General features: G+C 40.9%; 3 protein-coding genes across 6 annotated transcripts in view; 1 reads left to right on the top strand and 2 right to left on the bottom strand.

Moving 5' to 3' along the window:
• zdhhc8b (zDHHC palmitoyltransferase 8b) overlaps positions 1-707 on the bottom strand; it is an 81,737-nt gene extending 81,030 nt beyond the window's left edge. For both annotated transcript variants that reach the window (XM_028033147.1, XM_028033146.1), the window contains exon 1: positions 578-707. The gene's annotated coding sequence lies outside the window, so the exon portion shown is untranslated. The remainder of the gene's footprint in view (positions 1-577) is intronic.
• Positions 315-8,662, top strand: pgam5 (PGAM family member 5, serine/threonine protein phosphatase, mitochondrial). 2 transcript variants are annotated; one of them, XM_028033163.1, is made up of 6 exons: positions 315-792; positions 4,389-4,561; positions 4,648-4,773; positions 4,888-4,976; positions 6,548-6,678; positions 8,117-8,662. In XM_028033163.1, exons 1-6 carry the CDS (start codon positions 569-571, stop codon positions 8,265-8,267), a joined length of 894 nt encoding a protein of 297 aa, XP_027888964.1. In that variant the 5' UTR covers positions 315-568; the 3' UTR covers positions 8,268-8,662. The 2 variants fall into 2 exon arrangements, with proteins under 2 accessions (XP_027888964.1, XP_027888963.1); XM_028033162.1 differs by having other exon boundaries at positions 6,545-6,678.
• An 89-nt stretch (positions 8,663-8,751) lies between these two features.
• Positions 8,752-25,450, bottom strand: ankle2 (ankyrin repeat and LEM domain containing 2). 2 transcript variants are annotated; one of them, XM_028033139.1, is made up of 13 exons: positions 25,366-25,450; positions 22,172-22,678; positions 21,158-21,352; positions 20,839-21,023; positions 17,650-17,838; positions 17,442-17,564; positions 17,074-17,137; positions 15,831-16,006; positions 15,632-15,738; positions 15,346-15,536; positions 13,596-14,433; positions 11,957-12,088; positions 8,752-10,635 (listed from the first exon to the last, which is right to left on the bottom strand). In XM_028033139.1, exons 2-13 carry the CDS (start codon positions 22,665-22,667, stop codon positions 10,419-10,421), a joined length of 2,913 nt encoding a protein of 970 aa, XP_027888940.1. In that variant the 5' UTR covers positions 22,668-22,678; positions 25,366-25,450; the 3' UTR covers positions 8,752-10,418. The 2 variants fall into 2 exon arrangements, with proteins under 2 accessions (XP_027888940.1, XP_027888939.1); XM_028033138.1 differs by lacking the exon at positions 25,366-25,450 and adding an exon at positions 24,090-24,729.
• Between the last annotated feature and the right edge of the window lie 35 nt (positions 25,451-25,485).

Below are 25,485 nucleotides of genomic sequence, written 5' to 3'. Positions count from 1 at the left end.
ATTTCTAAGTTTTAGAAATCGAAAACCTCAAACCTTTTTGTAAAAAACCCCCACTCATTTCTGTTAGATGCCACGGGTAAAACTGGAAACCACCGTCGAAGAAGAACTATACTCCTCAAAAAAATAAAGGGAACACTTTAAGTGTTAAACACCTGTTTAAGTGTTCCCTTTATTTTTTTGAGCAGTGTATATTGGTTCCACAGTAAATTTACTCCCTGTCAATGTGTTTCTACTGCTTTAACAAGTACAAGAGCGCCCTCTTGTGACAAGGAATAAGATATGACAAAAATAACGGAAATGAAACCTTTATGGCTCATACGGGCCACCGTATTATTTGTAGGCGCTGCTTTGATTAGCTTGCGTTCACTCACTTTATCTCAGTGGGGTGAATTCGCCCATTTTACATTGTTTTCGCACAGCGGCTGTTTTTATCCACATCGTTTGAGTTTAAATTAACAGCTAAACGCCTTTCCAGCTAAAGTAAGTAAACAGCGTCGTGTTGTATTTACAGCAGACCCGTTAAAGTCCAGCTAATTAGCCCACATTATTCGGCCTGTTCGGCGGCGGCATGTCGTACCGTAAAACTTTTCAACTGATTTGCGGCTTCGCCGGAGGCTCTGCTGCCGTCGTGTTCGCGGCTGCAGCCGCCGACTCCCGCGGGTACTTCGGGGAGCACCGCGGAGAGGGAGCGAGCCGGAGATTTGCCGTCCTGCACGCGGCGCAGCCAGCTCGGACCCCGGTAAACCACACACCAGCCGCGACCGGACCTGGCTGGGACTTCAACTGGGACAAGTAGGTTCTTCTGCTCCTTCACGACAGTCTGGTTCTCCTAATTAGTCATGGACAGTTCCGCTTTGATGTTTACACTAAAATGGGAAGCAGGGATGTAAAACATTAACATGTTTTCTTTAAAACTGCACAGTTGATTAAGGGAATTGCAGACAAAACAACTAAGGAATTTAGTACTAATTTTCTACCTAATGTGTTTACTGATCAGTTCATCCCTTTTGCTTGTAATAATACATAAATTCAATAGGTTTAATAACTTGGCTACTTAGCTGGGTTGCAGTCAGCTGCTTAGCAGGTTGTGCTGCTTGTTGCGTACCAGCTGAAGTTTTAAAGTACTCACCTTAATAAAAGCGGTCAATTTTCACATCTTGTTTATTTTCCAACCTGAATTATTTATTTTGTTAGTTTAGTTTAACAGGCTTTTTTTCAGCCAGCTGACCTGCAGTGTGCTGAAAAATGTGGGGTGGACATATACTCTGATGCCATTATCTGCCACACCACTTTTATTTAATTCAATTTCAGTTCAGTCTATTTATCACATGTCAAACTCGAGGCCCCAGGGGCCAAATCCGGTCCGCCGTAGCTTTTTATGTGACCCTCTGGACGGCTACATAAATAGAAGATCAATTAAATCAAAGCAGTTTTTATCTGTATACTGTCAAATTTCACAATGTACAAGAAGATACATTTACTAAAAATAATTGGTCCAAGCACAGAGCCCTGTGGTACTCCACAAGTAACCCTGGAGTGTAATGATGATTTACCGTTCACATGAACAAACTGGAATCTGTCTAACAGACACTATTTAAACCAGCCTACTGCTGTTCCTTTAATATCTACAACATGTTCAATGTTAAAATGGTTTATACCTAAGCTTTTGAAAGGCTGGTAATAATGAGAGCCTAAATGTGTGATGTTGGAAATTGTCAAATGCCAGGTAGGGCATTTGTGATGTCATTTTTGTTTTGCTTTATCTCTAATACTGTAGTACGATTCTTTTAACAGGTAGTGATAATGTAAAACAAATTATGAGACGACCTCATTGATTCCAACTGCTGAGTTTCAATTGTCTCATCAGAAAAGACCCGATTAAGGAGCGAAACCAAACTGAAAAACAAGTTTAAGAGCAACAGTGTAGAAAAAACCTAGACAAGTCGGTGTTAAGAAGCACTGTGTTTTTCTCTAACCGTAGTTCTGGAGTGAGCATTACGAACCTTTTGTGTGTGGTTGAAATGTCGCATGTGTTTAGTGGCAGCCATCTTGGGAGAGGCCCGCTTCAAGCCTGGCTCTTTAATGGAAAGAGCAGTGAGAAGAGCCGGAGTTTGATTGGCTAAAGCTTAAAGTAGTTAAAAGAAATAAAATCATATATTTTGCATACATTAAATGTTTGCCTGACATTTTTGATAAATAATTGTTAGTGTTTACATTGTGTATGTGAAAGTTATTTTTGTTTGCTTTTTCCCCTCGCTCTGGAAGGGTGAGGTGATTGGCCGGTGAAAATGGAGGAGGCGAGTTTTTAGTCCGACTGCTGGATGTAGCAGGAGGACAGATGGGAGGGCTGCTGGAGTGGTCACATTATTGACGGGGAGAGCTCTTGAGGCCTATGCTGGAATGAATGAAGAACAGTCTGACTCTTATGATGCTGTTAAAGCTGCAGTGTTATCCAAGCTTAATGTGTCAGAGAAGACCTACAAATATCAGGTCAAGAAGCACCATTATACCAGTGGGGGAAAGTGTACGTGGAATCTACAGTTGGATAAAGGGACTCTATAAGAGATGGATGTGGCTTGACAGTCGGAGTAAAGAAGAGATTGGGGAAACCATCATCTTGGAGCAGTATCTACGTATGCTTCAATCAGACATCCGCACACGGGCGAAGGAGAACAAGCTAAAGACAGGAGGGGACTCTGCAGATCTGACTGAACGCTACCTGGCTGCTCACAGAGAACCTTCAAAGTCGAGACCAAGGTTTGTGGAGGTAAAACCTCCAGGTGCAACTAATGTTGACAACTTGGACATAAGGGGTGGCAAGAAACCTGTACAATACAGCCTAAAGTGTAACCTCATTTGTTATTATTGTCAGCAGCCTGGTCACAAAGCTTCCTTATGTCCTTTAAGAAAATCTAGGTCAGCAGAGTTATGTGTGGCACCTTCCAAAGATCGTAATTATGAACTTTCTGATGGTTTGATTCCACAAGCATGTGGTGGATGTGATAATAAATGGCAAAGACTGTTGAAATTTTGAATCAATTAGCATATGACATTATCTTAGGGGAAGATTTACTAATCTTAGACAGTTTGGTTCAAGAAAACTCTGATGCATATTCCTGTGCTGTCCTCACTCGTTCAATGAAAAAGGGATTAGAACCCCTGCCGGATGCAGATGATGATTTATATGAAGGAGGAAGTAAAGTTAGAGAATCAAAACAACAATGTAGACAGGAGAACAAAAGCAGTTCAGAACTTGCTGAACCTGCCTTGCCATTAACTCCCCCCATTGATCTCCCTAATAACTTTAAAGAGAATCAGGAAAACAATCCTCCTTTGAAACATCTCTTTAACAAAGCACACAAAGAAGAGGGTGAAAAAGAAAGTACCGTAGAGTTAAAAAGTTTAGCTGGAGAACCTTTCATTAAAAAGGATAAACGTTTGTATCTAGCAGACATTGATGAACCCGGATTTGTGGTGCCAAAAGAATACTGTTCAGTAATCCTGAGTTTTTATTGGCCAGGGTTATATAAAGATGTCGCTGAATACTGCAAAGCATGCCATGACTGTCATTTAGTAGCCACTACAGTTTCAGACCATGCCCAGTTGCAGACTTTACCAATAATGACTGTTCCTTATGAGAGGATAGCCATGGATACCATAGGTCATTTACCTAAGAGCAGTAATGGCGATAAATATGCATTAATCAGCTATGCAACCAGATATCCAGATGTTTCCATTACATTCTCTGCAGGTCAAATACATTAGTTGTGTTTAGTATAACAGACAGTATGCAAATACCCTAGATAGAGTAAAGACAACTTGGCAAGAGCTTCACAGAGAAGCGTTGGATGGAATGTACTTACTACTTCCTCTAATGAAACAAGTCGGTCTGGTGAGATCTGTCGTTTGTGTGTGTGTGCTATCAAAACATCCTGCGTATATATGCCTCTGTTCCAAGGAAGAGGCATATATAAGCTTGAGTTCACCGACATCTCTGAAATATCTTTCAACACGCCGTATCTGTTTGAACTCTGTGTCGCCTGCGTAAAGGCATTCGGTTCTTCAAACGCAAACAAGGTAGCAGTGCGTCATTCTGTGCGTGTTAGTTATTCAATCCATAAATTTTTGTCATATCAGATGGACACTTCTGGAGAACTTCTGGTCATGATCACAAGAATTGGGTTAGAGCGTTTGTTAATCCAGGAGATGGATTGTCAGTGACATGCAAGTCAATTTAAAGGGCAACAGTTTAAGTCCAGTTTAGTGTAGGGATTTGTCAGGCCATATTAAGAGATTCTCCTCATGATCTTCGACGATTGTTGGGTCAACGATGTTTTCTTTCCCTTTACGCTAAGCTTCCCCTAATCTCAAAATCACCTCTTTGTCAGGAGAGATCCGTCTGTTCTGTCCAACGGGAGGAAGAGGGAGAGCGTAACAGAAGACCCCAGCTCTGAGCAGGACAACAGCAAGCCCAAAGCAACGCGCCACATTCTCCTCATCAGGCATTCCCAGTATAACCTGAGTGGAAACGGCGACACGGAGAGGGTCCTCACCCCACTAGGTCTTAACAGTCACCTAACGTCTTGATTTAGCGTGCAGTCCGTTCATTTCTCCGCCCGGCTTTACGTCTCCCTCCCTTTTTCTCAGGCCGTGAGCAGGCCGAGTTGACGGGTCAGAGGTTGGCAGCGTTGGGTTTAAATTACGACGTTCTGATCCACTCCAGCATGACCAGGGCAACCGAGACTGCACACATCATCAGCAAATACATCCCAGGTAGTTCAGAGGTCAACCAGTCCACAGAAGCTTCATGCTGTCATTCGAGGACAGAATGTAATGCAAATGCTATGCAATTTAGTTTTTTGTTTTTCTTCCCCTAACCAAATGTAGGTGTGGATCTGGTGAGCTGTGACCTGCTGAGAGAGGGAGCTCCTGTGGAACCAGTTCCTCCGGTCACCCACTGGAAGCCTGACGCTGTGGTGAGTGAAAACTCTCAAACTCTGGCCGTGGAATCGACTGTCAGCTCGATGTTGTTGTTTCCTTTTGTTAAAGTCACTCTGTGCTGCCTGTTTGTGAGCAGATGTCACTTGTTTACTCTACTAGCGATATATCAGTGCACTGCTGCAGGGATGGGGTGGGAAAAGAGTTAACTTCCAAAGGCCTGATGTTGGATAAGAGATGATCCATTGATTGGTGTTTGTGGATTTAAAATGCACTGATACTTCCTGGAGCTGTCACATTTTGTCACTTTGCACTATGAGTTAATGCTTTGCAGAATACTGCCAGTACTTGACACTCACAGCATGAAATAGTTGCTTACTCTTTGCAACACGGCAAAGAGTAAGGTTAAATAAAGTCTGAAGATCAGATCATTTCCATAGTCTTGTCACAGATACGGATGGATTTATGATTGGACTTTGTCACTCCTCAGTGTGCTTTGATCTGACTGTATTGCTTTAAGTATTTTAAAGTCAGGTTTTCTTACAGAATCGTCCTGTATTCTGCCTGATTCATCTTCTCATCAACTGAGCAAGTGATGTGCATGTAGCCCCTAAAAGTGCTAGTTTGGTCTCATGCCACCACTACACCTTCTTCCACATGTGTGCCGGGTTAAACACATTGCTTGTTTGAAACTGCAAACAAGACTTCCTTTAGCTTTCCATGTCATAAAAGCAAGCTCGTCATTTGTCCATAAAGGTCAGATTTTTAGAGTGCTTGTTAATAGATTCTCCTGCCTGAACTGTGGATCTCTGATCTCTGCCTTTTTCATTGATGGAGATGGGAAATGGTGTATGGCTCAGACCTGGTCTTGACTCACCACTTTACCCAGATAAGTGACTGTTGCCTTAGCGAACTCACACTTTGCCAGATTCACAGTAAGCAGCGCCTGTGCCACACATCCTCTAGAACTGCTAGAGGGCCCAAAACAAAATGACCAAAACCCAAGTTAATAGCACTGATCTAGAGGTAACGTTTTGTATCAGGCAAGCAGCTGGACGACAAGTGCTTAAACATGTCACAGTTAGTAAGCACACATTTCCTGCCTTTGACCTCAGTGGTAGACCCACAAAGTCAGTAAGAAAGCACTTAAACGGTTGGCATATCGGTGGAAATGGGCACAAAGGTACCGGTTTAATTGCTTGGTCGGGTTTTCCAATCAATTGACAAATGTGACATGGTTTATTGTACAGTGAATTGCTTTTCTTCAGCTTAGGCCAAAAAAACAGTTTTAACCTTCCAGTTCTGAATACTTTGGTACTCATAATAACATTAACTGTTTTTAATGTCTAGATTTTGAGAAGTAATCTCAAAGAATCCTTAAAGTAAGTTTGGCCACATTTATAGAAACACAGTGAGCAGCTTGTATAGCCTTCTCCCACAAGGCTTTTTCAGGCAATGGATCTGACTTTGGAAGGAAACCTTTCACCCATTCCTGGCAGTACACAGCAGCTAGCACCATGTAATGATTTTAGCCCAGAACGATGGGGTTCAGACTGAACCCTCTCATGTGACAAAGCTGGCTCTCAACCTCTTTACCGTCCTCTAGCAGTACCACGAAGACGGAGCTCGCATTGAGGCAGCCTTCCGCCGCTACATCCACCGGGCTGACCCCAAGCAGAAAGAGGACAGCTATGAGATCATCGTGTGTCATGCCAATGTCATCCGTTATTTTGTCTGCAGGTTTGTGGCGGCGGCGGCTCAACTCAAACCACAGTTTGGTTTTGCAGCTTTTTGCTTGGCTAACCACTGTCCAACACACTACACTGCTGTTTTGTTGTGTCCCCCCACCCCCCAAATAATTATTTTTCATCAGTTGCATACATTTTCATGTTCTTCCAAATGTTTACTCATTACTCAGAAAAAACAAGGAGGGAGATTTTGTCACATAAAACCTTGGGGGTCGCCATAACCTACCCAACTGCGTGTTGGCAACAGCCAATGAAAAACGGGCTGGGACATGGCAATAGCTGTGAACCAACTTTTATAAAGTTATTTTTAACGATAATCATACATCATTTACTGTAGTTATTCTACATTATACTAATATACTACATTATTTACTATTCGTATATTATGATTATGCTACATTAGATACTATAATTATACTACAGTATTAACACATTTTAATGGTAGTGTGATAGCCCTCACACTACAGGTAGCATTTAAGCTAAAATTACCATTTTAGCTAATTTTTATATAACAGTTAGACTTACCGACATGCAGTATGTCATTGTTGGTCAGCATGCTGGTGAGAACCCACATTCTACTGATAGCGCCAACATGCTACTCGCTCTACATGGTAGTGATAGCCCTCAAGCTAACATTAGCCCTACTGTCTAAAAAAGCATTTTAGCTCATTTTTGCTATATTAGTTATATTTAGCATACTGTATCGAGTAAGTCCATGTTGGTCAACATGCTATTGATACCTCATATGATATTCACTACATTTTAGCTAACCTTAGCATTGTTACTAATTTTTTACCATCAGAACCCTGGTTTGATGCGCACACTTTTGGCAGACCACATTTACATTTTTTCAGACATTTTCTAGTTACCTACTATGTACTAGATGCCAAACAAAATATTTCTTTAGAAACAAAATAAATGTATCGTAGATCACAAACCATGTTTCAGAGAATCTGCTAAGTGTGGGATAATCAGTCCAGATTTATAAAGTTCAAGTGTCAGATTTATAAATACAGCTGATCTGAATTGATCTGTGTCTCAAAAGGCAGTGAAGTTAAAAATACACATGACCATGTTATAAACTGTCTTGAATACTGTTTTCTTTGATTTGTCAAACGTACAGATCAGAACTTTACCAAATGTTTTGTACTCAAATGCCCAGAAAGCTTCTGGAAAAATGTGCAGGGACTAGATTTCCATCTTAAGTGAATATCCAATTAAAAAAAACATTGTCTGGAAAATCTTTCAGTACAGACAACAACTTCATCACAATGGTAGAGATCTAGTTAATATTTTACTTAGTTTGCTGAAAAACCTTTAGTGAGAATCAGTTAAATGTTTCTTATAAGCAGATGAAACTCAACGCAGCATTTCTAAAACCTGCACATGTAAATTTCCAGTTGTAATCACTTATCTTTCTCCCCACTCAGAGCGCTGCAGTTCCCCCCTGAGGGCTGGCTGCGCATGGGCCTGAACAACGGCAGCATCACCTGGCTCACCATCCGCCCGAGCGGCAGGGTGGCCCTCAGGACCCTGGGAGACGTGGGATTCATGCCTCCAGACAAACTGACACGGACCTAAAATCTCAGCACAAAGCAGCTTTAATGGGGGAAAAAAAAAAAGTTGAAAAGGTTTCAGGGTTAAATCTCAGTTGTTTTTTTTAAAATTATTTTTCCTCCTCAAGTGTCTTGAAAAGAAACTTTTGATGAATTCATTTTATAACCAACCTAGCATCATGATACGAGACTGTGCTGCTGCGATTACTTCAACGCCATCGCCAAGAGAAGTGAGAATCGGCTGCATAGCAACTCCTGCTGAATGTAATTGACTTTTACAGAAGTGACAGATTTTTACACCAAAAAGGCTCTATTTATCTAGCAGTCAATGCATTTCAAGTCGTCAGCTTAACATATTGCATTTAATTAAGTTTGAAGGTATATTTGTTGTATTGTGGTAAATAAAGAGTTTAAAACGTCTCTGGGTTCTTGCTGCGTTTTCTTTCCCCGGGCCAGAAATGAAACATTAAGCAGAAAATTAAAAAAAAAAAAAGCATGGAACACTCAACGGCAGGGAAGGTGGGAGTGAAGGTTTATTGATTAGATGAAAACAAAAACATGAAAGTTTATTTTAATAAAAATACAGAATGCTAAAAGCACAAGAAGCATGTTCAAATCAGCTTTTTTTTTTAGGTGCACTTTTGCAAAGTTCCACATTCATTAACATTCAGAGACCAGAACTCGATCTCATCACCTAAGAGCACGAGAATGACGATACAATCTTCTTGGTGAAGTGGATTGTGCTCTTAGACAAAAGGTTAGAAAAATACATTCAGAACGTTTGTTGCTCTCAACTTGAGTAAGGATGGTGTCAATTTGGAAATTTTTTTTTTTTTCCAACCTTCATCTAAACATAACTGACTCAGCTAGTTCTGAAAAACCTTAACATGTAACATGAATACGCGGTAAGCCACTTTGAGTCAGAACAAGACTCCTGGCACACAGCTTGGTTGATTAAAGTTGCTCCCCCCCCACAAGGAGTCAAATTATTATTATTATTTTTTTTTTTTGCATCGTTAGAACAGATATAAATACTGGATGCAACTCATCTAGTCACATAAGGCAGCTTCTGCTTAGTTGACATGTTATCTCAAATGGATCCTCAAGATATTAAACAAGTGTGGATGGTGGTGTTGGGTCACACTGCCCTCTAGTGCTCAAAACAAAAACCAACAAAAAATCCCCATCCTATTAAATCAGCTTTAAATCTGATCTCCGGATAGGAAAAAAACAAATTAAACCCGACTTATGGTTGGTTAGTGCCAATTATGCACTGAAGGACATGCTTATGACATGGAAAAAACCAAACAGGAAATGGCACTGTTTAAGGCTGCCCTTAATGGGATGCAGAATGTCAAAACATATTGGAGCCATCTGGTAGACATGAAAAAAATGCTAATTTTTACTACAGATCAACACAAAAATATGGAAGATCTCCACTTTTTTCTCTCCTTTTGTCTCCTCATACGTTTCATGTACGAGCTAAAGTGAGTCTAAACCGACACAACGGATCAATCACTTCAGAAAATTAAGGCGATTCCTGAACTGAGGAACAACACAGGAAATGGCAGTTTTAAACACCATTAATAAAAACATTTCTTATTTTTTGTGCTACTGACCAACATACAAAAAAATATTTAAAATATTGACAATTTTTTTTACTCGTTTTACTATTTTCCACGACATTGTTCGGTGACAGAATCCTGACGGCTGTGGGCTGTTGTTTTTTTAAGTGACCGGCTGAACTTTTTTTTTTTTTTGGAAGGGGGGAGAAGTGTGGCATGTGTTCACAATATTATAAAAAAAAAAAAAAAAGAAAAACAGAAAAAAGTCGACTCCGGCTATGATCAGAGGTGTTTTCACAGTTGCCACGAACACGTTTTCATGAATTTCCACATAGTTCCACATCCTTACAGTACGTCAACAAACATTTCAGATGCTCCATTTTTTTTTTTTTTTTTTTTTTTTACAGTCTAATGTTGATGAGAATTCCTGCTTTACATTAGTAGTACCATACATCATTGATACAAATCTTCCAGACACTTGTGCATATTTCTGTCAAGTTTGGTGGTTTCTGAGCTCTGGGTGTTGTGACCTGGGTGTAGCTGGGGTGGAGGGTGTGTGTGTGTGTGTGTGTGTTGGTAGAAGTGAGGAAGAGAGAGGCGGGTGGGGCAGTTTAGAATAGTGGCTCACTCAGGTGCTTGCAGCGGAGGCGTTGGATGTAGCTGACGTTGGCAGGGCTGTACCGGCTGGGACTAAAGTCTGGCGAGGCAGCGTGGCGCACCGGACTAAAGCGACCGGTGGGAGACATCAGGCCGCTGCCGGGGGAACCGGGGGTCTGCTGCTGCTGCTGCTGCATCCTGAGTCGGGGTTTCACGGCAGGGCTTGGCCAGCTATGCACCAAACACAACACAGGTTAGGTTAGGCTTTCCTGTATCGCCTGTTCAAAAGTAAGTAACGTGGCATGCATCTGCATCTAAAACAGTCTCCTACAGTTTAAAAATCACAGAGTACTGTTCAATCCAACGCCTGAAAACTAAACGAGTTTGGGCCAAGCTCCTGTTGCTAGAAAAACAATTAAACATAAAACCAGTAAATCTGGTTTGATGTACATTAAAAAAAAAAAGTAATTTCCAGAACACTATCCTTATTATGCGGTTCCATCCTTCAACAGGAAGTAGGGCTGTAGCCGACTAGTATTTTAGTAATTGAGAATTGTATTGATTATTCTGACGATTAATCGACTAATCAGACAAAAAAAAGAGAGAATATGCTCCAGATTTTTCATTTATGAACTTAAGCCGCTTTTGTATATTAAAAATACATAAAAACATGCAAATAAAAAATTCAACTGAGAAATTGTATTGCCTAAAAAGCAATAGCAGCGTCTCTTTAGTGTACGCTCGATCATTTGTGGCGTACTCTACACTACATCTGACAACAACAAAAAAAATCGATCAACCCGTGAATTAATTAATCAATACAGTGCGGCGCTGATCTGTCGATACTTTTTTTGCTCAACAAAAATCATAAATGCAGAGCGAAAGATGCTTAACAGAAGATTTTTATTTATGTATTCATTTATTTACAGAATCTAAACAAGGTGAATCTAAACATGGCACTAAAAAATCTGGGTAGAACATATTTATAAACAAAGGTTTATCAAAAATGCTAGGTGTTTATATATATATTTTTCGTTTTAGCTTAATTACTGCTCCGAGTATGTTGTTCTGTCAGCAAATGGCCTTTTTTAAAAGTCTGTATACTCCAGTTAACGATTAATCGATTACTAAATTAGTCAATTATTTCAGTAATCGACTAATCACGATTAATCCTTTCAGTGCATCATTTTTATTTCCTTCTACTTCACAACATGCTGGTCTATAAAATGAAATCCCAATAAAACACGCTGAACTCTGTGCTTGCTGAACAACAACATGTGAAAAAATTCCCATGTGAATAGTTTCAGAAGACACTGAAGACTACGTAATCCTGCAGATATTCAGGCAGTGCCTTTGGGTGTTGGAAGGAGTCCAACTGGTGTGACTGGAAATATTCGCAGATTAAGATTGTGAAAACAGTACTCTTCAATAAGAGTTTAGGAGTGGTTAGGATCATATATAATATATATATATATTACAATCTGAAGTCATCAGATACTGAAAGCGCAAAAAAAAAAAAAAAAAGAAAGAAAAAGACTGCCGACCCACTGACCTCTGCATGTCTGATGGAGAGTACGACTTCATTGTGCTCTTCCACTTATGCACACTGGGATACTTCTGTGGATCGATATCAGCGTCCCGCAACGCTGACATGACCTCGCTGTCCAGCTTAGTGGGCGAGTCACTGTTAAAGCACGCAGGATTCATCAGCTGCATTGTTATCAAAACACTCTTTCCCCACCTGTCATGACCTGCTGTGGAAGGAAAGCTGGAGTAGAAGCTGCTGCTGCTTCACGCTAGACTCAACAGGACCCAAAATATGAAGCTTTAGCTGTTGCCTTTAGAGCAAGGGTGTCCAAAGTGTGGCCGAGGGGCCATTTGTGGCACAAATAAATAGTTTATAAAGAAAATAGTCTTAGAGAAAAATGTTCTCTGCCTTTCAAAAAAAAGAAGGAAATTTTAAAATCTAATAGTGGAAGATTGAAGCTGAGCCAGACCTTAGAAGGGGCTTATAGGGGCAGCAGCCCAGGGCCACGAGTTTTGTGGGCGGCCTAAAGAAATGTTTTGTTTTTTTGTATATATTGTGTATGTTTTACAAACATTACATTAAACTCATGGACTCATTTTGCATGTGTTTTTTTGTTTAATAAAGTTTGGTTTTTATTAGTTCAATCTGCACTCAAATCTTTGAAAATGATCTTTTTGGGACCATCTGCCATATGTTTTAAACAGACCAACCATCAATTCGTACCTGTAAATGTGTAGACCTGTTTATTATTGTTTGGATGAGAACTGTATTTTTGTTTTCTTGGTATAGGGCACCAAAGCTGACTCCAACCCAGGGGCCCCTTATTCTTTTAAATAAGGCTGTGCATACAAGACGAAGGACGTTTTTCATGCTGATTCAGTTTCATAGTAACCAGAACAGCAAACATCTACTTTTGTTGCTTCCATTCTGAAAACTTGGCTAAAAATTGCAAGATTTTTTTAAATGAACAACCGATAAAAAATAAAAATAAAAAAAATCCAAAGATAGTAAAGTAATCGTCTTTAAGAACGTTGTTCAGAGATTTTGTTTCAGTTTTACGATAATCTGCAGCTCCCTTGTCTACATACTGTGTTTTGTTTATAGTCATTCAAGCAAAGAGTTTGTAAAAACTTTTTAAATTAAAATAGAAAACAAATAATACTAATAACCTTTTGAGGCCTGGCCTACCACAATAACAGATTTTACTGGATGATAAATTGTCCCAGAAATTATTGCAACTAATGGCATAACGATGTAAGATCGCACTATCAAAAGGTGAATAAACCTTGATTTTGTACAGAACACCCCACATCGCAACTACAAGAAATTTTACATAACCAAATAAAAAAAACAACCCAAAAGTAATAAATAAAACTACAAATAAAATTAATTATGAAGTCTCCGTGAACAAATATTAATCATCATAATGGAAGTGATCACGCTCATTTTAATTTATCATGCAATTAATTGACTTACTGCGACTGGCGTATTTGTGGACCACAATCATTTTCAACTTGATGGTTTCGGCCAACATGGTGAAACATTTGGACACCCCTGCTTTAGAGGTTTACTTAAGCAATAATAATCTACAGTATGAAATGACTAACTTCCTCTTGATGTCGCTAAAGATGTAAAAACAGCAAAAGAAAGCGACGCGACTCACCCCTCGATAAAAAGTCCTCTCCTAAAGTGCGGCGGGGTCCTGGGTAGGAACTCGTGGGAGTTATCTAGAGACTTATACGAAGATCCTGAGGAGCCGGAGCTGCTCAGGTCCCGGCCTCCGTGGTCCCACGACTTGGATCTCGCGCAGAAGTTGCGCACCCCAGACGCTGACCCTCTAGTCCTCCCCAGCGACTCCAGACTCTCCTCGGCGGTTAAGTATTCGTCTGAGCTACCGCTGCTGCTACCGCTCCCGCTGCTCTCCGCCCGGTCCCTGCCGTCCTGCCGGAGCGACAGGCGGTTCAGGCCCGAGCTGAGGTCCGTGGCCGAGAAGGAGCTGCACGAGTTGCGGCCGTCCTTGTGCCGGTTCCTGCTGCCGCTCCGCCGCTCGAGGTAGCCGGCGGGGTTGTCTGCGGGCTCGCGGAGCGACATGCGCTCAAACTCCGCCATCAGGTTGGAGATGGGCGACAGCATGCAGGAGGAGGACGGAGAGCCGCGCGGGGACGCCTTTTCTCCGTTGTGAGTTCTATCCCTGGACGAGGACGAGGAGGCGCACGCTTCGCTTTTGCAGACGACGCCAGGCGACAGGAGGCCGTCGTCGCAGCAGCACAGCAGGTCCCGCTCGGCAGCGTTCTCGATCAAGTCGGCCCCGCGGTGGCGCAGCGCAATGTGGAACTCCCGGCCGCCCACGGCGCCCTTCAAGGTGTCTTTGGACGCGGCGGAGGAGGTGATGCTGGAGAGCGCCGCGTTTTGACGGTTCTTTATCTCTTCCAGACTGATGTCGTCACCCTCATCTAGGAAGGCACCGACTGAAATGGAGTTGCAGAATTTTTTGGGCTTGCCTTGGAACACAAAGAATAATCGAGATGGATTTATTAAGAAAGCAGCCAATTACAAAAGAAGCATGCAAATCCATGACTTCCTATGGCAATTTCTAGGAATGGGCCGTACGGACTTACAAGCTTTATCACGATATTTTGTGGAACTGTTGTGATAACATTAAAAAGTACAACAAGAACTATTTACTACTTCTTCTTTTTTTAGGTAAATGTATGGCTGACAAAAATAAATACTGTTATTGAAAAGCATCTCCATTTGTAAAATGCTTCTCTAGGACAACAGTAACAAAAAATATGATTTGAATCACTAAATTGCACATTTAATCATGCTTCAAAATGTATTAATATTCATTGAACAAACAGTGGAGAGGTTCTACAAACATCATTCATTAAAATTTACTGTGAGAACGATAAAATTTATCATGACAAGTACAACAATAAATCACAATTCAATTCATTTATCATCTTTTTTAATGCTTATTACGATTAATTTATTGTGATAAAATCACACAACACGATTATTCGGGTAAAAACAAGAGGTGCACCGATTGTTGTTTTCTGGCTGATCACCGATCTTTAATAAACCCGATCTGCTGATTCAGGTTTTAGCCGATACAGATTTTTTTTGTCTGAAAAGTTGCTAAATATAGGGACAAAAGTCACTTAAATTGACAACAGTGGGGCGACTACCATTACTCACACACGCACGAAGGCGTGACTTGGTGGGCTGATTTTCAGATCTTTGCCGAGGTACATAAGATTGGTGGATGAGTTCGGTTCGTGTAAATATCGGTCTGTCGCGATCTCCCAAAATTAAGGAAATCGATGCAGATTCATCAGTGCACCTCTAGTTCATTTGTTTTCTATTCCACTAACTAAGACTTTGCAGCTTCTCAATAAACAGAAGGCACCTACCTGGCGAGGGAGTTTTGAACCTGTTGCTGGTCTCGTTTGGCCCCGCCCCTTCATGAGCCCGGTGATTAAAATCCTTCTTGCTCAGATACTCCTCCAGCTTACGGAGCCCTTCGGAGGAGGACAGATCCACAAAACAGTCCAGGAAGCCCCAATACTCAGCCCAGGGGTGCCCCATCTCATGAGCCAGGTCTCTGAATTCAAAGAAGTTATTGATTAGTTACTCAGTGGTTAAGACAGCAGAAACCTTCTACTCACTATTGTCAGGACTGTGAGGCTTAGGACGTACCTGCCCACCCTCTCAGCCCCTCTGTCCGGGTCGGATTTAAGAATGTGGTGGAAGAACTCAGCCCGGTCTCTTGGTGGCGTCTTCCAGGACCGACGAAAATCATCCGCCTGCAGGATATGACGATACGTTGCTGTCAACAACTGGTGACGGTGGTTAATTTTGGGGATAGAGCATCCAAGCTACAGAGTAGTGAACTTGCTTTAGATGGGCTAAGTGGGCCGGCGAAGGCTGTGACCGTCATCCAAGGATCTGTGGGGCTCCTTGTGTGTCGCTGGATCAGAGAGAGGCTCTCCGAGGACTCTGGCGACCAGGAAGCACCGATGATGGGCAGAGAGGTGTTGTCGGTCGCCCTCAGTAAGGGAATATAGCAGCGGTCTGTGAGGCAACGCAACATAAACTTTACATAGGTTTTTGTGGCCATGGGTCAAATTTGGATAACATTTTCACTCCAGACAAACAGCTCAAGCGATAACTGAGTGCCGTCACGTTGTGGATTGCCACAAGAATGTGAGTTGGTGTATTTAGCTGGTGGCCATTTAGGAAATGCACCAGCACCAAGTTCTAAAATCATGACAGTACCAGTCTACAAGCAGCATCTGTCATTTGTAAAACCCAGAATTAAAAAAAAAAAAAAAAAAAATCCAGAGGATTCTTATTTTAAAGGGGCGGTATTATGTATTTTCCATGCACATCAAGTAGGAAAACAGATTAATAATTTCTCTATAAAAATGTCAGAAGTCATAGTCATCCAGAAATGTACAAATATGATGAAATGTTCAAGGTTTTGGGAAGCTTTTACCAATACAAACCTTGAGTGAAAATAATTGCAGAATATCTAATTTACACTTTCACAAGAGAGACTATAGCTTCTTTAAATATTGAGAGCATGACTGATTATTAATTATTAATAAAGACCAGAGTTAGCATCCTATCATGTCTTCTAGAGAGAGTGTCTATCTTATGTAGCTTTGCAGTTTAACTGGATTTGACTAAGTTATCTGAAATTGGTCCCCAGTATCGCATGGTAGTGCTGTTAGCTTTTCTAACAGCACTACCTGTGTTTATTACCTGTATCTTAGCTATGAGATAACCAAGACTGAAAACATTCCCTAATAAACAGTGATCTGTGTGGGTCTCCTCATTGATAGTAAGCTAGCTAACTTTTAGTCTTCCATCAGTTCCATCTTCCACACTGAACTGTGAGTGTTAGCTCGATCTTTTGGGGCTCATGTACAGAAAGCGTCTTTAGCTTCCGACCGGCCAATCATCAATCAGCTGACCCCCATGAGCTTTGAACAAATAGCTTTGGTACTTAACATAACTTAAAAAGTCCAAATCAAATTCAAAACTCCATGATGTAACATTCCTCATTAGCTTGTTCCTTCTTGGTACATGCAACTCCATATTAGGCAAAAGGAAGAACAAACAGAGGTCATCCTTACCCTCCAAGTAGTCACTTATTCTCTGTTTCACTTCTGCAGTTTTATTTTTCCTGCTACAAATAAGCTGTGGAAGGAAAGGAAAACAAATGAGCGATGCCAAGTCTGCACACGCCACTGTTGTCAGAACAATTTGCCCATCTATAATTAGCTTCCATTATTTAGTCAGTGACTGCCAACATATTTGAAAAAGGTCACACCCTCTGCAGCTACTCACACACAACATAAAAATAAGCATGGTTGTTCTCTAGCTAGCTGACTGACAGCTCTGACTGTGTGCATTCACATGTTAATGAAGCCTTTCTTTGTGACAACGCAGTAAATATTGACTAGGAGTTTGTCAAGATGAGGAAGTGTTTATAACTCCTTACGTCAGAAGGCTTCTGGCCGTCCCGGTTCTTGCAGTTCTTCTCGATGTCGGGGTGCGAGCAGAGCACGTTGACCACATCCGGACATCCAAACTTACAGGCAAAGTGGAGCGGCGTTTCAAAGCTCTGAAGCAGAAACGAAAAGCTCTCCTTATGCGTCTCGAAACGACGTACAAGTCAATGGGGTTGAGGTTATGGAGCTAAAACTGACAGCCTTATCTGGAGTGTTGAGGTAAAGATCTACAATGTAGCGGATTCGTTTCTGCAGCATGACCTCCTGGTCGTCTGGGTACATGAGGCGCATGAACTCGGGGTTTTCCAGGGTGTCCAGTAGCAGCTGAGCGATCCCCGCCTGGTTCTCCTTGGCCGCCACATGCATCACATTGTACCGGCAGCCCTCCTGACGGTAGAAAAAAAAAAAAATACACGCACAAAAAAAATATAACGTATAGAAATGATACTCAGAAATCAACTTGGCCAGCTGAAGTTACAAATTTGTCAGCATCTGCTTATTTTTAAAGAATGAAGGCTCAAAACTGCCATTATTGTTAGCATTATGTTGAAATGCCTCATATCGAGACACTATGTAGTGAATTTATGCAATCAAGAGACAAAGGCAACAATTCATCAGATGAATCAATTATTGAAATTATTGTTAATTTACATATTAGTTTAAGGTATACAGACTTAAAAAAGCCATTTGCGAAAAAAAAATGTAGAAAAATGTGCAGCAGTAATTAAGCCAAAACTATACAAAAATAGTTTTCGCTGACTGAACAAACTGAAGTTGTGTTGTTTTTATACGTTTGACCAGTTTGTGACACTATTGGTGTATTCAAGAGCGCTATGCTGGTGCACAGTAATAAACATATTTTTCATTCAGTACATTTAGATTTGTGTTTTTTATTTAAAAAGAAACATTTCAAGTCAATTCAAAACTGTTCTTCTGTATCGGATCATATCAGCCAATACTACATCTCAGATATCTGTATTGGTATCGGAAGTGATATAGTGGATCACACATCCCTATTAGTTTTAGCTTCATTGGGGTTAGATTTACGGAAGGCATCTCATTTTAGAAAAGAAAATGCGTATTTTCTTATTCTCCAACACTGGCTATGTTCTTCTTGATGCTGGCTGAAAGCAAGTTGCTGCTGCAGGCTGGCGCTGACAATGGAAAAGATGTTTACGCATCAACACACGTCAAGGTTCCAGGCCGGACTGGGTTCCTCTATTAATAGAAGAGACGTTCCAGAGTTTGTGGAACTTTGGCTTCAAAATTACAACCAAAGAGTCATCAGGTTTAGTAGCAATGGATACCCTTTCACTCTGGAAGTCGGGCGTTTAATTCAGATTTATTCTAATGTGGATTCATCCCCTTCGCCTGCCTTGCAAAAAAAAAACTTTATATTTTTAAAAATCTTTTTTCACGTTACAGCCGCAAACGACTGGATTTCTTTGAGTTCATAGCTGTGAAGTAAAACGAAAGGGATATATAGTTTCCAATTTTTAGTAAGAACATCCATCTGTATTTAGCCTCTCTCTCACAGCCCCACCCAATGAGTAGTTACTTTATAGAACCTCCTTTAGCTGAAATTACAGCTGCATGTCATTTATGGGACGTCCTCATTAACTTCGAACAGCTATAGCCGGAAAGTTTTGCTCATATATATATATATATATATATATATATATTTGCAAAATAGCTCAAGATTTTAACTTTGACTGGGTCTCAAACAGATGAACATGTTTTGATCTAAACCTCTGCAGCCTTTATTGGGACCTATAACAATTTCTTTTTCCTATTATTTTGCATTTTGAATTAAAAATAAACAATAAACAGGTTGCTTTATAACTCTGGGTCTATGTTTAAGGTTGCTCTGCTGAAAGGGAAACATATCCCAAGGTTCCAAGTGTTTTGGAGGCTCCATCTGGTTTTCTCCTTTTCTAGCATTGCCCTGTATTTAGGTCAAGCCTATTCATCAGCTTTGACCAGTTTCCCTAGCAACATAGACCTGCCACAACTATATTTCACAATGTGGATAGTGTGTGTAATAAAAATAACCCACTGGGTGTGAAAAATTTTAAGGTTTTGATAAAAACATCTCAAATACGTTTAAGTAAAATAGAAAAAAACAGAGAAGAAATTGGCCTTTGAATATTCAGCAGATATTATTGCAAAGTTTGATTTCTCAGCTAAATCCAACACCTCTTCTGACTAACGGCCCCTCCTGCACGGGGGGGGGAAAGCTTGATCCAACAGAAAGCTGACACATTTGGTCTTCCACATTTTTGCTGTGGTTTAGGAGGCTGACTAAAAGCTTTCATCAATGCAAGTGTGACCTTTTCAAACACGGTTAGATTCTTCCTTTTTTATCTAATGCATAGACAATAGGGGACTTTCTGGAGTCCCGTTTGCCTAAATTAAATTTAATTCAGTCAGGCTGTATGCATAATACTGACACCAGAATTGATCAAAGTTCAGATTTGGGGGAAGAATACAAGAAAACCTCAGCAGCAAACCGGCTGCAAGTGTTTGACAGGTTGGTAACAACTCAACGGTTCTGATGGTTGGAGTTGACTTAGAAAGAGATGACCATGAATGCACCACAGACCCCGTCACACCATTATGTTAGAGAGATCAGCTAAAGGTTCTGCAGAGACTGATGCTAAATAAAAAATAAAAAAACACACAAATAAATGTAGACAAAAAACCAAATCTGATAAAATGCAAGCTGAAATATTTGACCACAAATCCCAACAGCGTTTTTTTTAGCATCTACTAAAGAATTAGGGAAACTTCCAAATGTGACTCAAATGTACTTTTCCCCCCTCCAAATGGGACCCATATCCAATTTTTCCACTGCAGTTTAAGCGGCCCACTTCCGATCTTTTTGTCCCCCCCAAAATTTCAGATTCGAAATCTATTTCCTATCCGAAATTTATCTGACTGCCGCATTCTTTCTGACTTTTGTTTCACTGATGTGAGACACACATCAAAATTTTTGCATCGGAAAAATCAAAATAATGTAAATCCGGACAAAAACAAAAGCTGGAGATTATGATTAAGAAAATATGAAAGAAGTGTGGAGCGCATCACATCACAATTCCACCACTAACTCTGACTGCACATCCAAACAGACTTCTCTACAGAAGTTGCAGTCAGTGCTCCACAAAAGCCCATTGCTATTAGTTGAGCTTTCTTATTATTATTATGTTCCAACAACAATATCTACTCCTATTGCTGATTAACTCTAAACTCCATCCATAAATGGCTCAATCCAATACTTTTTCCATAAACGGTGCGCTGCTGTGTGACTGTAATTTCGCACCAAGTCCTGCTGTGTGAATGTAGCAGAACACTAAATAACATCAGAGAATATTAACTTCCTGCTCTCACCTGGACAACAGTGGGATTATCCCCCGAGCCGATCAGGTAGCGCGGGTTGCTCCAGACGAGCTCGCCAAAGGCTTGCTCATCCCCCTTCTCCACGGCTTTCCGGAGTTTGGCTGTCAGGTCCTGACTCCTCGGGCTTTTAAAACTGTTGGCCTTCTCCCTGTTGATGGTGTCCACCTCCACGTGTTCTGTCATGCCAAAAAAAGTTTAAATAAAATAGCACCAGTATTCAAAGATCAGGCAAAATTTTTTTTTAAAAATTGTGATTTTATTCGTCTTTCATATAATGCGACAGGTCCGATCGCCACGCACACAATCCCACCTTTCCCGACGAATAGTCCGGGTTTGATGGGCGAGATGCAGGGTGTGGACTTGCTGGGAGATGGGCAGTAGTCACAGAGTCCCTTAGAGAACCTCTCCGCCTCTTCCTGGCTGGTAAAGGCTTTGAAGCGTGCACCCTTCATGGTTTTTACAGCCTGAAGTGCGTCTTTCTTATCCGTGTAAACATGTGCTCCCTCTGCAGTACACACACAAAGACACTCAACCCTGTTCGGTGATAACTACATTGCCGAGTGCTTCTAGGCCCAAATGTTTCCATCATGTTTACTTAACTTACAATATTTACCGAAACCGTCACCAGATTTTATAATAGTGCATCTTTCATCTACCTGATTTATAAAACTAATAGAGCTATTTCCTAAATTTATGCTGATCTGTCACATAAAATCCCAATAAGAAAATGAAAATGAAGTTTGCGATTGCACCATGACAAAATGCGTCCACTCCAAAGTCCCTGGTGCGTGGTCGACATCAAAAGTCACGAAGGGTGACAGGAAGAACAGGAGCCAAATGTCCTGATCAACCTCACACTTTCTGTTCTGTTGCTTCCTGAAAGCTTTTCTGCTCTCTCCTGCTCCCCAATCATCTGCAATGTGAGCCTATTCAGGCAATTTTGAAAATGCTAAATTGTATGCTCCACAAGAAGTTAACTCATCACGTAATAAAAGTACAATGTGATGAGTTAATATAAAGTAAAATGATTTAGTTAAAGCAAAAATAGAGAAAAGAAAACTACCCATGTAATGCTCAAAATAGACAAAATGTTGCACATGTTGAGGGAGAAAAATTACAAAAAACAGAGGAGTTGACAACAGTCATTGGTAAACAGTCAGGATAAACTTTAGAAGGACTTCAGACTCAGTTAAAAATAGATAGATTCAAACGGCTATTTGCATACTAAGAAGAATCCATCAGTAAACAATGTGTTGTTTTTCATCAAAGAGAAACAGTTAAGAACATTTACATGAACCCCAGCAGAGTAGGTTCTCCATCTTACCGGTTCGTGCCATCACGTCCTCCCACAGCGGACAGACTCCATAATAAAACGTCGGAGACACTTGTGTTGGCTTTGAAGGGGTTTCTGCTTTGAACTGAGAGCTGCTGCAGTCGGCCGAGCTGTTAAAATCTGACTTTCCTGAGATCTCCTCTTCATCGGGAGGGTTTAGACCCACATCATATCCAAAGTCTAAATCTTCACCATTTCTCTGAGAGGTGCTGCTGTTGGCTGCAGCGGACTCGAGTGAAACTGCTGAGGTGTCACCTGCCGCAGGTTTGGAGAAACTGGCGGCGCCGTCTGTGACCTGGGATGAACAGCTGCTGTCTGTTTCAGCGGCAGCAGCTCCCTCTTGTCCGGCCAGAACTCGGGCTAGCTTCCTCTCGTAGGTGGCTCGGGTCGTCGATGTGATGGGGCCACACTTTAGGTCTGCTCTGACGAACTCTTCGGACAGCTCGGCGGCGCTCAGCCCCCTCAGCCTGGTCAGAACCGCCTCCATTCTTCAGCTCCCTGGAACGCAACACACACTCTAAGCAACTATGATCACTACAATTCATAATTTTCATAAACACTGTGCTAAAAAGTGAATTAAGAGATGCACCAATCAGGCTTTTCCCAGCTGTCATAGATTTCCAGTTTTTTGTTTGTTTTTTCCTCCAAAAATATGTGCGGAAGCATTATCTGATTTTTATCAAGCTCAAAAAGTGCATCAAAATTGGTTGGATGAGCTGATGTACTGAAAAAGTGTTGCAGTTCTTAGTTATAATTCAATAAATACAATTGAGTACAGTCTATTTATATAGTGCCAGTTGACAACAAATGTCAAGGCACTTTACAAAAGAAAAGAAATCAATTCTATCCACACGTACATTCCAGTTGTTCCTTGTTATCACACAGTACAGTAAGCACAATTAATTATTCAAAGTAGATTAAAACGTTTCTACGTAAGGAAATCCAGCAGATTAAATTGAGTCATTTGACTTTGTTTTTTATTTAAATATCTGACTTGATAATTACAGATTGCATCAAATCAGCCAATTCCACATTCTTGTCGACTGGTTGGAGAATCTCTATGCATAAAGAAATTTAAAACCTCAGTAACAGTGAGAAAGAAAAATATGGCACTGTCTTAATATGCATATTATACAAAAAAACAAATACAAAATTATAGAATTGAACATTTTTGTATAAATTAAATTATAAGGCTATAAATAACTTAATTTGAGTATCTCTGAAGGTGCACAACATCTAGGAAATAAACTAACTAAAACGTGACATAGGGATTGACATCTCTAACTTATTTTAACCCAATCTTTTCAAATGTTGCCTAAATTTAAATGTGAAATTCATCACTTTTTCTAACATTAAGGGGCTTTTTAAGAGATAAAATATGCTAGCCAACGACAAAAAGGTGTTTCTTTTTCATTGTGTAGGACGTATTTAATATTCATAATAGCTTTCTATCATTCAAATTAATTTCAATGCAAGGTTATTAACGGAGTACTTTAAAGAAACACTCGTAAAAATGTGTACTAACAGTAAAAATTTCACTCGGAACATAATTTCAGAAGGACAGACGACACTAAAGTTGGGCTAGCCTCAGCTGGCTAGGATGCTAACAGGAAGGCTCGAGATAAGAAGCCGGGGAGCGAGAGCGTATGAAAGCCAACACACGGCTCACGTCAAACCGCTTCGCTTTGTTACGGCGGAAATTATTAATGCTGAATAAAAGGACGAATGCAACTGCTTAGCGAGCTGAAAACGGGGAGTCAATATTGGACTGTACTTTCGCATGCTGTCACGCCCAAGTATGTCATTCGAGACGGGTTTTTCGGACAAATCTGATGCGTGGAAATGATGCTGATAAACATCCACGTGTTTAAGCGATGGCATCCATCTGCAATAATGTCCTTATACTCACCGAGGAACATCTCGCTGCAGAGGTTCACAGGTGTGGAGTACCGCTTAGGTTTTGCACAGATAAACTTAGACACAAAGCTCAAGACGGTCTGGAATAGCCTCATTGTTTACAACATGTCATGCGCATGCTCACTTTAAAGGGAGGGAGCGCGTCGCATTCGCGGTCCGTAGGAAAATCCTAACCCCACGGCTTGAAAGCGATAACCACCGAGCCACAAAACAATTAAACAGAAAACAACAATGTTTCAGTGTTGAATACAAAACACCAGAGACAGATTTCAACATCAGACGGGTCTTGCTGATTAACTTCAACAGCATTGCGCTATTTTTATAAGCATCCTAACCTTTTGTAAACAAATACCAAAAATTATTTGCACGCACCAGCTATGCATAGCATTCTAACCACTGACAGGTAAAGGAAATAACACTGATGGTCTCATCCTTATGCCACATACTAGGGGATGGAACCAATTGGTCAGCAAGTACAATTTTGTCTCTCATTGCAGAGTCGTTATCCTGCTTAAATGAGCCTGAAACAGTGATCTAGCCTTCACATTCCCAAGGTCTCAATCAAGTCGAGCATCCGTGAAATATGACCAAAAAAGTCCGATCCAGGGAGGCTCCACCTGGCAACTTACAGGATCTGCAGCTAACACCACAGCCCCTCTCAGGTACTGAGTGACCCTTTGCCTGTATGTGTCAAGACTGATTTGGCAACAAATAGGGAACAAACACACAGATGGTCAAGTTATTATACCTAATCGGTGTGTGTACGTATTTTCCGTGTGGCGTGAACGCAGCACCTTGCACTAAAAAGCAAGACGTGAACACTTGATAAACTTGATATCACGTTTCTCTTGCCAACATGAGATATGACAGCTTATGACGAAACGTTTGAACATGCGGAAACGTAAACATAGCTATAAAATATATAACCGATATGTATGTGAGCCAACGTATGCTTAACACGTTTAAGGCGAAACTAATTGCTCTACAAGGTTATGCCTGTGAAACAGTGTGTTAGATATGGACTCGGAAAAAACTTTACAGCGACACCAGCTTAATGATTTGATGTAAGGAACAGTTTGTACGGTGTCATTAGCCGACTAGCATGACAAGCTAGTGGTTACACAGCACAAACACTCGAAACTAACCAGGATATTAATGAGTGACTTTGCTACAGATAAATAATTTTCAGCCCCAGTTATACAATATTTGCAACTAAAACATAATGCTTTGCTGGCTAGAAATAAATATTTTAAATGAAGTATGCCAACCTCCTCCTCCTCTCTCTCCGGCTGCTAATGCTAGGTGTCTTCTCACCGCGACGCTTTCAAAATGCTGAGCGTCAGGACCCGCTTTCGTCCAACATATTGCCTGAACAAAATTACGCCTTT

This window comes from Xiphophorus couchianus, chromosome 12, assembly GCF_001444195.1.
Source record: "Xiphophorus couchianus chromosome 12, X_couchianus-1.0, whole genome shotgun sequence".
Taxonomy (NCBI): Eukaryota; Metazoa; Chordata; class Actinopteri; order Cyprinodontiformes; family Poeciliidae; genus Xiphophorus; species Xiphophorus couchianus.
This window is presented reverse-complemented; position numbering and strand designations above follow the sequence as displayed.